The sequence below is a fragment of the Lipotes vexillifer genome, unplaced genomic scaffold (genome assembly GCF_000442215.2).
Source record: "Lipotes vexillifer unplaced genomic scaffold, Lipotes_vexillifer_v1.1 scaffold584, whole genome shotgun sequence".
Taxonomy (NCBI): domain Eukaryota; kingdom Metazoa; phylum Chordata; class Mammalia; order Artiodactyla; family Lipotidae; genus Lipotes; species Lipotes vexillifer.
This window is the reverse complement of record NW_006783036.1, coordinates 5,201,346-5,215,459: the sequence shown is the minus strand read 5'-3', so window position 1 is coordinate 5,215,459 and position 14,114 is coordinate 5,201,346. Positions and strand designations below refer to the sequence as shown.

Below are 14,114 nucleotides of genomic sequence, written 5' to 3'. Positions count from 1 at the left end.
TCTGGGAGGATCCCGCGTGCCGCGGAGCGGCTGGGCCAGTGGGCCATGGCCGCTGGGCCTGTGCGTCCGGAGCCTGTGCTCCGCGGCAGGAGGGGCCGCGACAGTGAGAGGGCCCCCGACCGCAAAACAAAAAAAAAAAAAAAAAAAAACATTGCGAGAAAGAATCGGTGCAGATGATCGTATGCAGCCCGTGCACACAGTGGGCCCTCAAGCAGTGGTTCCCTTTACTAGTAAAGCAAGAATAAAACAAGGCGCTGGTTAATAAAGCACAAGGAAATTCAAGACGAGGGCGCCTGCGTCAGCGCTGCTCACATACAGCTCCAAGGGCGACTCAGGCACCCGGGGGCCTGGTCCCACCAGCCATTCCTCACCTCTTATGAACAAAGGCAATCATTAAAAATGTCTGGACTTATGGAAAGACTCCAACTGCCCCTGTCTCTGCAGGTGGTGACTCCGTTTTTGCATTAACCTCCCTGGAGAAGTCCCGAGACCTCTGATCCCTTCTGCTGAAATCATAAAACACAGGCATTCTTATCACCCCGAGCTGCTCTGTGATTCATAACTTGCTCCTCTCCCTCACACCTGCCAGGTACAAGGCCAGCAGGTGGGCGGTCTGGGAGCCAGAAAGCAAGAAAAGCTGTGGTTCCCAGACCCAAGGAGACCCGGATTCAAATCCCACCTCTGCCATCTACCAGCTGTGCAACTTCGGGCAAGTCGCATCACCTCTCTGGTCACAGTCTCATCACCTGTGAACTACAGAATAGGATGCCTTCCTAAGGGAGAAGCTTACATGTGTGGGAAGGCCCCTGCAGAGAGCCTGCCTGATGCACAGTCGGGACACAAAAATGATGACCAGGCCATGACCCGGTGGCCCCCTGCTGAGTGTAAGGACGCTGATGGGAGAGGAAATCACGGTGGATGCATCACCCACCCTGACCACACACCGTGGTCACACACACCCCCACCCCGGGCTCTCGGTTATTATTAAATAACACCCAAAGAGGGGGTGGGAGTGACGGGCAGGCTATGATTCCCCGCAGGTATGACGCCGGGCAGCTCCGAGCAGCTAAACCCCACACAGAGGGGCCCCTGCCCGCCAAGGGTGTCTTCTCATCGCTTTTTGGATTAAATTGGCCAGCCTTGATCATGTTTGGATAAACTTTATTTCATGGTTTAGACTATTTGGGTTTGATTGTGAAATATGTACAGTACGCAGCCCCTCTGCCCTGACCGGCCCTGGGGTTTGAAAAGTCAAGTACATCTTGTTCCTCCCACCAAAAAAGCAACAAAGAACACCTCCAGCTGTAAGGGCGATGAAAAGTTGGTTGGTCCTGAAGAAGGGGAAATTGCTTCCAGGGAACTGTGTACGAAAATGAGATGGGGACAGCGTGCCCTGTATTTGTTCGGCTTGCTCTCACAAACATGAACACACCTTTTCTGGGTCTTCATCATCCACCAGCACCTAGAGCGCTCGGCCAGCCCAAGCACTGGGAAGACCAAAATAGGGATATAAGTCAACCTGGTGTGTGAAGGAATCTGAGGTTGATTGATTTGATGAGAAAAGCTTTTCCCAGGTCCCAGGCCTCTTCATCAATGTCACAACTTCCCTCTGGTGCTCTGAGGGTCCAGAAACACTCTGTGTCCCCGCAAGTCACTAACAACTCAGACCCCTTAGGGGCCAGCCGGGGCTACAGAAGGCTCCCTGGGTCAGCAGGACCCCTCCTGGCAGGTACCCACACCCACATCTGTCACTGACCCACGCCTTGGAAGAAGCCTGTCCCCTCCGCCAGCCTCACCTTCTCCATCAGGAAAATCCCAGTGGTCCTCGGGGGCCCTCCCAGCTCCCACAAGCCCAGTTGTTTAACTTCCTTTAAGCAGAGAAAGGCATCATGGAGCGTGTACCTCGCACTCTGTGCTCCCCCACTGCCGTGAGCTCCTCTAGGGCAGAGACCCCGGGGAGCTCATTCCTGGATCCCTGCGTCCAGCCCAGATCAGGCACCAGCATGATCGGTGAAGGAAGGAAGACGCAGGAGACTCTCCCAGGATCGTGTCTGAATGTGGTCTGGTCTCTCACGGGTGAGCTGCTTTTCTGTTGCCACCAAGCAGCCCAACGTGAAGCCGGAAGGGAGAGCCGAGAACACGACTTCACAGCTGGCCAGACCTGAGTTCCGATCTCAGTTCTGCTGTTTGTGTGCTGTGTGACCCCCGGGGCATTGCTTGGCCTCTCTGAGCCCCAGTATCCTCATGAACAAAAGGAGGGAGCTGCCTTTCCTTACAGGTGTTATGACGACGGGTGACTGAGTGAGGTATGCAAAGTGCCCGGGACAGTGCTGGGAACTAGCAGGCCCTTTAGACACAGCGGCAAGTCTTAGGAGCAGTGATGGTGGTGGGCCGTCCTCCTCTTTCATTCATGCTAAGAAAACCTCCCAGGCAGGACTTTCAAAGAGATGGCAACCAAGTCATCATCGAGGTACGGGGTACCCAAGGCTTTTCAACAGCCCAGCCTTCTCCTTCCTGCCCCCCCACACTTCCCTTTGCCTCTGCTTCCCCCCGTGCTGGTGATCAGCAGTGGCCACCCCAGAGTGGAAGCCCATCAGGGGCACCCCCCAAGGCAGGGATCAAGAGTGGATACTTCTAGTTAGTGTCCCCACTTCCCAGATGGGGAAACTGAGGCTTGGAGAAAGAAAGCAGCTGGCCCAGGGTCACATATTGACACCCGTGCACCTTGAGAACAAGGACTAAGCACGGTCCCATCTCTGGAGCTTCCCACAATGCCTCCGGCTCTTCCGCCAATATGTGTCCACTCTGGCATTTAAGTTCAAGCATAAATCCATGCCACAGAAGAGATGCCCAAGAAGAGATGGAGCTGCCAGCGATCAAAGCACAACCACAGAATGTCTCAAACCTGGGACGCACAGAGGCAGGTCCCCACTGCAGATGGCAAAACTGGGGGTCCGAGAGGCTAGGTACAGGGCTCCCCAAAGCAAAATTTCTCTCTGTTGCCAAATCTAACTGCACGTTTCACATGGCTTCAGCTAGACGATGAATTTCCTTCTCCAGTTTTCAATATGAACTCAAGAGGGGCAGTATAGCCTAGTAGGCAGAGCCTGGGGGACTCGGTCCAAGCCGGCTCTGCCCCACACATCTTGTGGTCTCTTCCCCACTCTCTGCCTCGGTGTCCCCATCTAGACAATGAAGGGGTTGGGTGAGATGATCTCTCGGGACCCCTGATCCTAGATCATTTAAAATTAACCCAAGCCTTCAGGTCACCAGAGGCGGACCCATTTCTGGACCATTCCATCCAAGCGGAGGGCGCACAGCCTCCTCTGCCCCTTTCGGATTCCCTTTCAAGCTGCAGAACGCGGCCGCCTGGCTCTGAGATCTCTGATGTCGGTGGCCACTGCTGCTTCTTCCCATCCACTAACTGCTTTCAAGCGCTGCACCCAGCGCTGCATTAAAAATTAATTACACATGCTATTTTATTGCCAGTGCATAATGTAATGAGCACCAGCTGTGCTAAACAGCCAAACTCCTTTTTAAGACAGCTATAAAAAAAAAAAGAAAGAAAGAAAGAAACTGCACTTCCAAATGCCTCTCCTGTCAGAGCAGAAAAACAGCAACATCTTGTGCGGATTTGAACAGAACTCTTTGATTTAGCTCTGCCTTCAGAATGTCTGAAGGGCCGGCTTGGAGAGGGAAACGAAATCTGGTGAGGTTGCACCAGTCTCCACTCCGGGATGTTGCTGGGACCCCCCCTTTTATCTAAGGACAGTCATGCGCGTAGGTGGCCCTGCCCCCCACTAGGCAGCATCGCACTCCTTCTGGCCCCCAATCCCCGTCTGACGGCCGGTGGTGCTGGAGGAGATGTGAGTCTGCAGCTCTGGCGGACAGGGGACTTTTCTGGAGTCCACCCAAGCCCTGCCACCCTCCGTCCCGGGAGCCTTGCAGCTCTCCATGGCCTCTCCCGGCACTTCCTCCAATTACTGAAGGAGGTGCCTGGGTTCTCAAGGCAGGTGGTCAAGGGCAGCCTCTGCAGCAGCGTGATCCCAAGAAGCCAGCAGACACCAGAGCAGACTCCAGGAACCACTGATAAGCTGGACCAACGGCCCCTTGCACGATGTAGACACCGGCGCAGGGCGTACAGATGACTCTTTAAATTTTTAATAACTCCCCTGAAAGCCCTTCCTCCATAGCGATCCAACCACCATGGCCCCAGGGATCTGGTGAGCCCAGAAAGACCCCACAAGGAATGGGACTTTGCAGAATCAGGAGAAAGGCAAGGCAGTGTCTGGAACCTTCCCCCAAAAGAGTGCTTCTGTCCACCCACACTCACCCACACTCACTTCTCTTCCTCACCCCATACTCACCCCTCCCTGCAAGGTCTCCACGGAGGCCCCCACGCCCCACCGGAGCGCCTCTGCACCCCCTGCCCCAGACTGGAGGCATATGCACCAGCAGGGGCCTGGAGAGCGTTGCCATCTTGGGCCACATCGCCCTGCGGCTGCCCACTGATCCTCCAGTGTCAATCAAACCCAGACCGAAATGAAACTACGGCTTGTTTCTTGTTCTGGTATGAAATGTGCAAAGCACAGACCATATCATTAACATAAAACTTCCAGAAATAAGACCACTTTCCAGACAGACTGTATTAATTGCATCAAGCTTCCACAGCTAGGGTGGTCTAAGCTACGGCATCCCATTGGAAGGATTCGGTTATAAAAACCAACGCAAAATGAACACTGGGATATAACTGAAAGAGGAGAAAACGACAGATTCTACTGTGAAACCCTACTATTTACTTACAGGTATTCTTTTATCTTTACTGTCCCTTTAACCCATGCCAAGACACCCCAGACTAGTTAAATAACACAGCAAGCACAATTTCAGTAGAAAAGTAAATTGAATTTAACTTTACAAGATTGCCCTGTGATTTCAGCATATACTAATGACTGCAACTGACTCCTTCTATTAAATCCAAACACTTCACTTCCCCGAGCCGGGATCCTGTGCGTTCTTGCTGAAGACCTTGAACTTCACCAAGCGCATGTATTAATCATTATGGCTGATGACCATTTGTGGCTTTTAAATATGCAATGAAGTTTCTCAGTTCCTTTTCCACTTCCCAATGCTGGTACATGATCTGAGCCAGCCAAGAGGTTAAATGCCTTTAAGAATGGAAACTAGGGATCCAGCCTGATTCCAAACAGAGCCGAGCAGGTAATGATATAATGATGTGAAACCCATCCTGCTCATGCATGAGTCAGAATGTCTGGAGGGCTCGCCCAGCAAGAGGCATTGTTCTCAGCACCTGGCGTGTATGACCTCAGCCAGTCCTCAGAACAAGTCTTCAATGACCCCCATTTTACAGGTGGGGAAACTGAAGCAGAGGGTGGAAATGACTTGTCCAAGGTCACAGAGCCATACAGGACTGAGCAGCCTTCACCCTGCAGTCTGATACTCTGATGACTGCCTCCCAATGGTAGAAACCTCGGAACAGGGAAGGGTTCAGGGATCCAAAGCCCAGTGGTTCTCTGAACACCCCACCCCTGCCTTGGGAACCCCCGCCAAGTCCCATACCCAGGCATCCCTAGCATCTCAGTAATCGACACTGATCAATATGTTCTCAATATGAGGAGCCTCGTTTTTTTGTTTGTTTTGTTTTGTTTTGTTTTTTTGCGGTACGCGGGCCTCTCACTGCCGTGGCCTCTCCCGTTGCAGAGCCCAGGCTCCAGACGCGCAGGCTCAGCGGCCACGGCTCACGGGCCCAGCCGCTCCGCGGCATGTGGGATCCTCCCGGACCGGGGCACGAACCCGTGTCCCCTGCATCGGCAGGCGGACTCTCAACCACTGCACCACCAGGGAAGCCCAAGGAGCCTCGTTTTTAAATGCTACATATGTACCACACACACGTGTGTATGTGTGTGTGTGTATACATATATATATTTACACAAGGGGAAACTGAGGCCCAGAGAGGGGAAATGACTTACTCAAGGTCACTGGCCAGGTGGTGTAAAGGCCAAGACCACAGCCTTAGACTTTTGATTCCCCGGGCACCTTGGAGAAGTTCCTACGTGGCATTTCTCAGGGTAGAAATTTCAGTTTCCAGGAACACCGCAACTCAACAGAGTCAAAAAGCAAAGGGGGCTCCCCTGGTGGCGCAGTGGTTGAGAGTCCACCTGCCGATGCAGGGGACACGGGTTCATGCCCCGGTCCGGGAGGATCCCACATGCCGCAGAGCGGCTGGGCCCGTGAGCCGTGGCCGCTGAGCCTGCGCGTCCGGAGCCTGCGCTCCGCAACGGGAGAGGCCACAGCAGTGAGAGGCCCGCGTACCGCAAAAAAAAAAAAAGCAAAGGGGACCCCTCCTTCCCACTGTGACCATCAGAAGGAGATCTGGGGTTGGGGTCCTGGGAGGCGGGGCTGTTTGGGATGCCGCCAGCCGGAAAGGTACACAAACACACATACCTGTGTGGTTTTCTCCCCCATAATATCACATCCTTCTATAAATAACCTCAAATGCACTCACGGGCATGCAATTAACCTGTGTGAAACACAGTTACATCAGGGTTTTCCATATTAATTTGAAGAGATAGGTTCAGTGCATCCTGATCCGAAAAGGGACAGAACAAAGTAAGGACGGCGGCCCCTCTCCGTCTTTACAGAGGACTGCTTCTTCCTAACGGGTTACTGGGAATTTAATGGCTCCATTCAAACAACTAATTAAACAGGCACTAAAAACACTTCAGCAAACAGCCCAGTGCAGGAACAGAAGCCACAAAGGGACCAAAACCACTGGAATAGGATATTTTCAGGTACTGAAACCGATCTGAAAATACGATGGCACAACCTGGTGCAGGCTAGTTACCGCAGACCCATCGACGAAAGATCAGTGCCGGCGATCAGGGTACAGCGTCGGAAGCTGAGGGTCGGCCCCTTAGCAGGTCAGGAGGCGAGGTCCCAGGGACCCCAGGAACAGACACAGCCCCACCTCACTCCCCTCCCCAGCACTGCCAGCAAAAGCACAGGGGCTGTTCACGGGCTCTGAGCCCTCACGGCATCAAATTCTAAAGTCGAAGAAGGCTCTAAGCCAGGTGAGCCAACGCCAGAGGTGAAGCAGGTGCAGGATGAGTGACCCAGGATCAAACCCCACCTCTGCCCTTCCATCCCCTCCCTACAGGTCCCCATTCCCACTCCACCACCCGGCCCACCAGACTGCAAGCTGCAGGAGGGCTGGGACCTGCCATGATGGACCGCACTGTGGTCTGCACAAGAATGAATGAATGGGGGGGGTTCCCCGGCGGTCCAGTGGTTAGCACTCCGCACTTCCAGTGCTGGGGGCCAAGGTTCAATCCCTGGTCGGGAAACTAAGATCCCACAAGACGCGCAGTGTGGCCAATTAAAAAAAAATAAAAAATAGAAAAAATGAACGAATGAGTGAACAAATGAAGGTGAGCCTCATTTTCTCATCTGTAAAGTGGGGACAGTAAACCCACCTCCTAAGGTGGCTGTGAGCATTAAATTCAAGAACGCACACAAAATGCCTAGCACAAGGCAGCGCACAGTAGGCCCTCAATTCACGGTCCCTACAAAGAAGCGGGTGGCACTGTGGCTGAGAGAGTGACTGGGTGAGAACATCCCCAGGATGTAGGCAGAGGCATGGGGCTCAGCGGGAAGAGGGGCGGCCTTGTTGGGAGGCATCCTGACAACAAATCCCAGTTCTGCAACCTGGGCCCAGCCACTCACCCTCCCCAAGCCTCTGTTTCCCCATCTGTAAAACAGGGGTGTTAACAGCTCCTGCTCGGCACCACAGCTCCTAAGCAGAGCCAGAAGTTAAGCAAAGTGGAAAGTTAAGCAAAGCCCCAGGCACTCCACTGCCAGGGAGAGCGTGTTCCCGCACCACAGAACTTAACCAAGTCCAGTCATGACCACTCAGGCTGATCTTTGACAGTACGGCCCCCCGAGTGGTTGCAGGGCTGCAGCACTAATTACAGGAAGCCATTAGAGCAGGGCAGCCACCCAGACGGAGTAGGCATCCCACACTCAGCAAGCAGGGATCACAGCACAGACCTACGGAGCTGGGACCGGAGCCCCAATCACCGTGGGCACCCGGGCAGCCCGGGGCAGGGAGCCGGCTTCTTTGTAAGCTCTTGCGGACTCCTTCCCAGGTGATTCAGTCTTTGCTTTGTGCGTTCAAGACACAACCCCAGTACCTATGATGTCACGATCTGTCACAGCAAGGGGTGCTGAAGGCTGCAGGCCACCCCACCAGCAGGAAGGATCGGGGAGCTCTTGACCCTGGAGCTGGGCCGCCTGTGGCCCTCTGCAGAGCTGTGGCTCTAACAGGGACCATCCCTTGGGACAGCTTCAATTAAAAGCAAAACCTACCCAATAAACAGTTTTCCTTTTACCACTCGAGTCAAGAGAAAGCCTGCAACGTACCCGGTGAGAAAGCAGGGACACAAAGAATCTGCCCCGGCTCAGCACCAACCCTCTCCTTTCCCAGCCCCTGCAGGACATTCGCCACCACCGGTGTCTGTGTCAGCATCCCGGCTCCCGTGGCCTCAGTGCTTTTTGCATCAGGCTCCGCAAAGATACTGGGCAGGAGAGGCTGGAATGAGAGGTCCCTGCCTGCAAATTCCAGGGACCCCAGGCCAGAGCAGGAGTTTGGGTTTTGCTTGGGGAGGGAGAAGGGATGTAACAGAGAGCAGGTCGGGTCGCCACACTGCGCTGTCTGCCCACCTGTATAATGGGCAGCCACTCCGACCTGGAGCTGGGCGCTCAGCCCCGCCCCCTACCCCTACCCCCACCAACACACCCCACAATGTTTCACTCCCTCCCAGAGCCGAAGCTAACAGGCTCCTTCAGAGAAAACTTTTTTCTAAAAGTTAATGGGCAACACATTCTCGCAAAGAGAAACTCAGCATTTTGGACGGCTCCAGGGATGTACACAGACAACCAAAGAATCTTCCCCTAGCCATGAGCTGGGGGTGAGGGTACTGGTTGGGGTTGGGGAGCGGGGGCGGCAGTGGCGAGGGCAGAAGAAAACCTCAGATGTTAAGTGTTATCCAATTAAACTTTAGCTAAACAGCCCAAAGAGATGAAATTTGGAGGCTGGGGGAAGGAGTTCTGGGAGTGAGACCTCAGAATGGGTGGAGGCACGGGGGTATCTCCCGACCAGTGGGGACCAGGGCACCCGGGTACAGCTCTGCCGACATCCTTCGCCATTTCCCCGGCACCTCCCCAAAAGTGCCTTCCGGGCTGCAAGTTGCACGTCTCCCCTGGGTCCCCACCTTGCCCCAGCCCACCTGGGAGAGGCAGCCGCCAGCCCTGCCCAGGGCACACCCACCATCCCCGGGAGCCCGCCCCCACCGCGGCGGTCGGTTACCTGACAACTGACACTGGCATCCAAAGGGAGCCTCCGTCTGACCCTCACCCTGAGTCCCGTCACCCGAGACAGGGCGCGCGCTGCAGCACGGCAGGGGGAAGCAGGGCGGCAGAGCGCCCAGGGCACGAAGAGGTGAAGTAATCACAGATGTGTGAGGGTGGGAGGAGGAAGCATCTATGGGGGCCATCGCTGGCAGCTGGGCAGGCCTGCACGGCCCTGGAGAGAAAACAATAGAAAAGGCTGGTCAGTCGGACCCTGCACTGGGCAAGGGCTTCAGGGTGCGGAACGGGGCCCGGGGCAGAGGGCTGCAGGCTGCCCTTCCAGGGTGGGAGGCTCAGGGTGCCAGCCCCTGTGGGGGGCTTGGCGGGGCTGGGGAAGGGGGATGCAGCGGGGACTCGGGCAGGGGCAGGGGCCAGGGAAGCGGGCGGGGCCTGAGGGGCTCCTACGTCCTCAGCTGCCAGGTTGGGCTGTCTTGGGACCAGACTTCCATCCCAGGGAGGCCTAATGCCGGGGCTGGGACAGACAGGAGCTGTTGGGGGCCCCCAATCCCAGGAAGGTTTCCCCAGGTAGGGACTTCTGGAGTGTTCTGGAGCACACTCCATTTGGGGATCTGTTTCCCCAAATCTGGGCCACCCCCCTCTGGAAGACCCAGGAAGTTCCAGGCCACCACTGTTCGCTCCATCAGGATGGGCTGCTGGTGCAGGCCTCGGACACCTCCAGGCCACCTCCCAGCGCCTGGGCACTGGCTGAGCCTCCAGCCCGGAGGACCGCCAGCCGGTGCCCCCTCCGGCCCACAGTCCTCGGCAACCGACACCTACACGCAGCACCCAAGCCCCAAGGCCTGTGGGGTGGCTCTGAACCTCCTCCCCGAGAAAGCCCTGGCACCACCCAGCACCCCTCTTCACACCTCCCCGGGTCTGACAGCCACAGCGCAGGGCCAGGGGCCTGCCTGTCTCCACCAGCCCTACAGCTCGCCCGGGCTCCCCGGCAAGGCCTGCGTTCGATTTGGCCGTTTATCTTAAATGGCTAAGAGACCACCAGGGCAAAACATCTGTGTGAAGCCCTTGCCAAAACCACAAGTGAAAAAGCCAAATTCCCTGGGTAAATAATTGAGCGGAGAAGCATCCGACAAAAGGAAAACATCAACAAGATGACGGGCAGCTGGGCCCCGGCCGGCCCTGCCAGGGATGCCACCCCGCACCCCCATGCTGTCTGCAGGGGCGGGGATCTGCCCACTCTACGGCCCCCATGAGGGACTACCCCGTCCGGAAGAGCCACAGGGCCCTGCAAGCCCACCGTGAGCCAGCAGCCTATCAGTCTTGATCGTGAGTGAGCTTCCCGGCATGCCCTTGGGGGCAGAGCTCAGCAGACCCACTACACAGACCAGGAAACTGACGACATGACTGCAGAAAACTGCAGACAGCAGCAGCCAGCCCCAGCAAAACCCCAGCTGGCTGCCTGGCTCCAGAACCAGGGCTCTTTCTCCGTGTCCCCTGTCTCTCCAAAACAGGTATTATCCAGGACCGGGGCCATTAGAGCATTTGAGGACCCCTTGCACATGTCCTGCCAAGAGGCCAACGCTAACACCACCACCAGCACCTGGCCCCTCTGGGCCAATGAAGACCTTGTGCTAGGCTAGGCTCAGGGCCCAGGCCATTTCTGAGCCCATGACACAGCCCTGGAAGGTGTGGCCAAGACCTCAGGCGCTGTTCCAGCCACAGACACTGAGCACAAGGCCGAGTCCCAGATTTGGTGCAGGCCCTCAAGAAAGGTCAGCACCTGAGACCAATGTCGGCCACCTCCTCCCGGAAGCCTGCCCTGGCTGGTCCTTGCCTGAAACTCCCCAGCGGTGGACACAGCATGTCCATCCTTGTCAACCACGTCAGCCCCGCTTCACACCATGGAAAGCTCCGGGTCATCATAACTGTGACAGCGGCTTTGTGCTGGGCCCTTACCACAAGGAGCTGGGCTCACTTCACCTCAAACACCCCACTCGGCAGGGAAGACCACCCCCCATTCCACAGGGGGGAAACTGAGGCTCGGGGAGGTCTGGACTCGAACCCAGTGTGTCTCCACAGCCTGGATGTGCCCTGCCTCCGCCTGGGGCTGCAGCTGGGGTGGAGTAACCAGGGCACTCCAGAATCTTGAGAGGAAGGGTGGGAGGGAGCCTGAGGGCCCTTGGGCTGAGTCGGGCCGCTGGAGGTTACAAAAAACAACTCCGGGCCCCCAGGTTCTGGGTGAGGCCACAGCACAGCCACCACCATTTACCATGGCTGAGAAAACCAGCAGGATGCCCAGGTAACTGCTGTCCCAGGCCGGAAGGGTGCAGAACCTGTGTGTCCATGCTTGGGAGGAAGGACCAAAGGGCGTGTCTGGCCGCACCCCTCTCCTTCTGGAAAGGTCGGGCTGAGTTAGGCCAGAGTCTGTAAAGACAAAACGTCATCCTCCAACTCAGGTAGGGCTGGGGGGCTGGGCCGCCCCCTGGAGGGGCTTCTGAGTGGCCTCATTAGACTTCTGGCCTCCATGAAGCCCACCTGCTCCAGGGACTGGCTCAGTGGACACAGGGGAGAGGGAAGCAAGGGTCAGGGGCTTCCAATCCTAAGCTGCCCACAGAAGACCCTCAGGGTGCTCTCAGAGGACCCTCTGACCTGGGGGAGGTCCCCTCATCCCAGCCAGAGCAGCTTAAACCAGAACCCTGCCCAAAGGTGGAACTCCAAAAACACTCTTCTGAGGCTGCAAAAGCCCAAGGTGATGCCAGGAGCCACCTATTGTATGATGATAGGAAGTGTCCGGAAGAGCAAATCCACGGAGACTGAGACGGAAAGCAGAGAAGTGGCCGCCAGGGGCCGGGGAGCAGGGCCGGGAGCATAAGGGCTAAAGGGTAGAGGGTTTCTTAGGGGGGTGATGGAAATGCTCTGGTGTCAGATAGTGTGACAGCTGCACAACATGGTGAACACACTCAAAACCACTGACTGCACACATTAAACTGGCGAATTTTACATTATGTGACTCTTATCGCAATTTTTTTTTAAGCCCAACGTGAAGACTGTCTCTGGCCGCAGCACCTGTCCCAGGCCACCTCCCAGCCCCGGGGGTGGCTCTGCCTTGAAAAGCGCAGCCAGGGAATCCAAAAGGCACTTGACAGAGGACTTGAGACCCTGTGATGAGACTGTGCACCTAAGCACAGGCGGAGGAAGCCCAGAGCACAGAGGCTACGCTGCCTCGGAGACAGGCCCACGTCCGAGAGAGGCCCACGTCCGTCTGCTCCGCTGCCATCTCCTGGCCGCATGACCCGGGCTGAGTCACTGTCTCAGAGCCTCGCCTTTAAAGGAAGGTCAGGACACGCCTGGCCAGAGCCAGGCTTCTAGTAAACACCCAATAACCGTCACTATCCTTCATTTATTTTCCATTCTGGAACTTGCTCTAACTCCCTATGAGTCCTCCCCACAGCATGGCAGCAAAGGCCACCACCACCCGTCCCCACAAAGCCCTGAAAGGCACTCCTTTAAAAAGGCACTTTCTTTTGAGATCTAGGCCGGCTCCCCTCTGGAACTGGAACAGACACACGTGTACCGAGGTATGTGGCAGGGGGATGCCAAGACGCCACCTCAGCTTTACGTGGGATCCAGGTGGCTTAAAGATAAAATCCCGGCTGGCTCGATTCCTTATCATGGAAGTTCACTTTGGTTAAAGGAAAAAGAAATAAACAATGGCTACATATGTCATCTCATTTAAGCCCAGCAGCCTTCCTATCAGATAGCTATTAGGACCCTCCTCTCACAAACAAGGAAACTGAGGCTGGGTGTCCAACGCCACAAGGCTCAGAGGGCTGAGACTCTAGCTCTATGCAATCCATACAGAAAGGTACAAAATGACCAAAATGAAGACCCCTAAGATGTTTCCTAAGCTCCAAATGCGGGTGATTTTGAATGCCTCCATTCTGCGGGAGTCTGTAGCCACCCATCTCCCTTCTAGAGGGGCCCTGCAGATGGTCCTGCCTCACTCTGCACACATGCGCACTACCCAGCAAACACGCCCACACCGACTAATGCAGACACAAAAAACTCCCTGGAAAAGCCCCAGCCTGGTTTCGAGGGGAAGGCGAGCCTTTCCCAACGCTGCATCCTCGGTGTGCCCTCCCACATGGGAGGGTTACAGATTCCTAGCTAGCAAGAGGAGTTCTAGAATACACTGTGTAGGAGATGTATATTTTTCTCCCTACTGATGCCTTTCAATGGATACATTTTTTAAGCCAAGAACTCCTACTGATGGTGCAAAAATGAGTCATAGATCAAGGAGGGAGACAGGGAGCGAGTGCATGTGAGTGAGGGCCACTGGCAAGGAAACCTGACAGTCCCCGCGCCCCCTCCCCCCATGCCAAGACATTAATTCTCACAAGTCGGAGAAAATTACTATGCATGAATGCAAAAAGCATGATCAGGAGTAATTAACATGGCTTCATATGCAAATTTTATTAATGCAGAAGTACAAAGTCATTATGCAAATGAGACTTACGTCAACTCTCTTGACAAATATTCATCTCTGAGGCTCAAGTTTCTTCCTTTTTATTTATTTATTTAATTTCTCTCCCCACCCCCCCCCACCTTTTTTTTTCCTGGTGGTTTGGTTTGGTTTTTCGATTTTTTTTTTTTTTTTTTTTTTTACTGTGGACATCCAGTTGTTTCAGCACTATTTGATGAAAAGACTATCTTTGCTCCATTGTATTGTCTTT

The 14,114-nt window shown here is 55.3% G+C and overlaps 1 protein-coding gene across 4 annotated transcripts in view; it reads right to left on the bottom strand.

Moving 5' to 3' along the window:
• The window catches only part of BCL11B (BCL11 transcription factor B), a 96,833-nt gene that overhangs the window by 43,427 nt on the left and 39,292 nt on the right, over positions 1-14,114 (bottom strand). For 2 of the 4 annotated variants that reach the window (XM_007455648.1, XM_007455649.1), the window contains exon 3: positions 9,383-9,598. The exons of the other annotated variants lie outside the window; for them this stretch is intronic. In XM_007455648.1, coding sequence (XP_007455710.1) covers positions 9,383-9,598 — 216 coding nt within the window. The remainder of the gene's footprint in view (positions 1-9,382; positions 9,599-14,114) is intronic. 4 annotated transcript variants of the gene reach the window in all.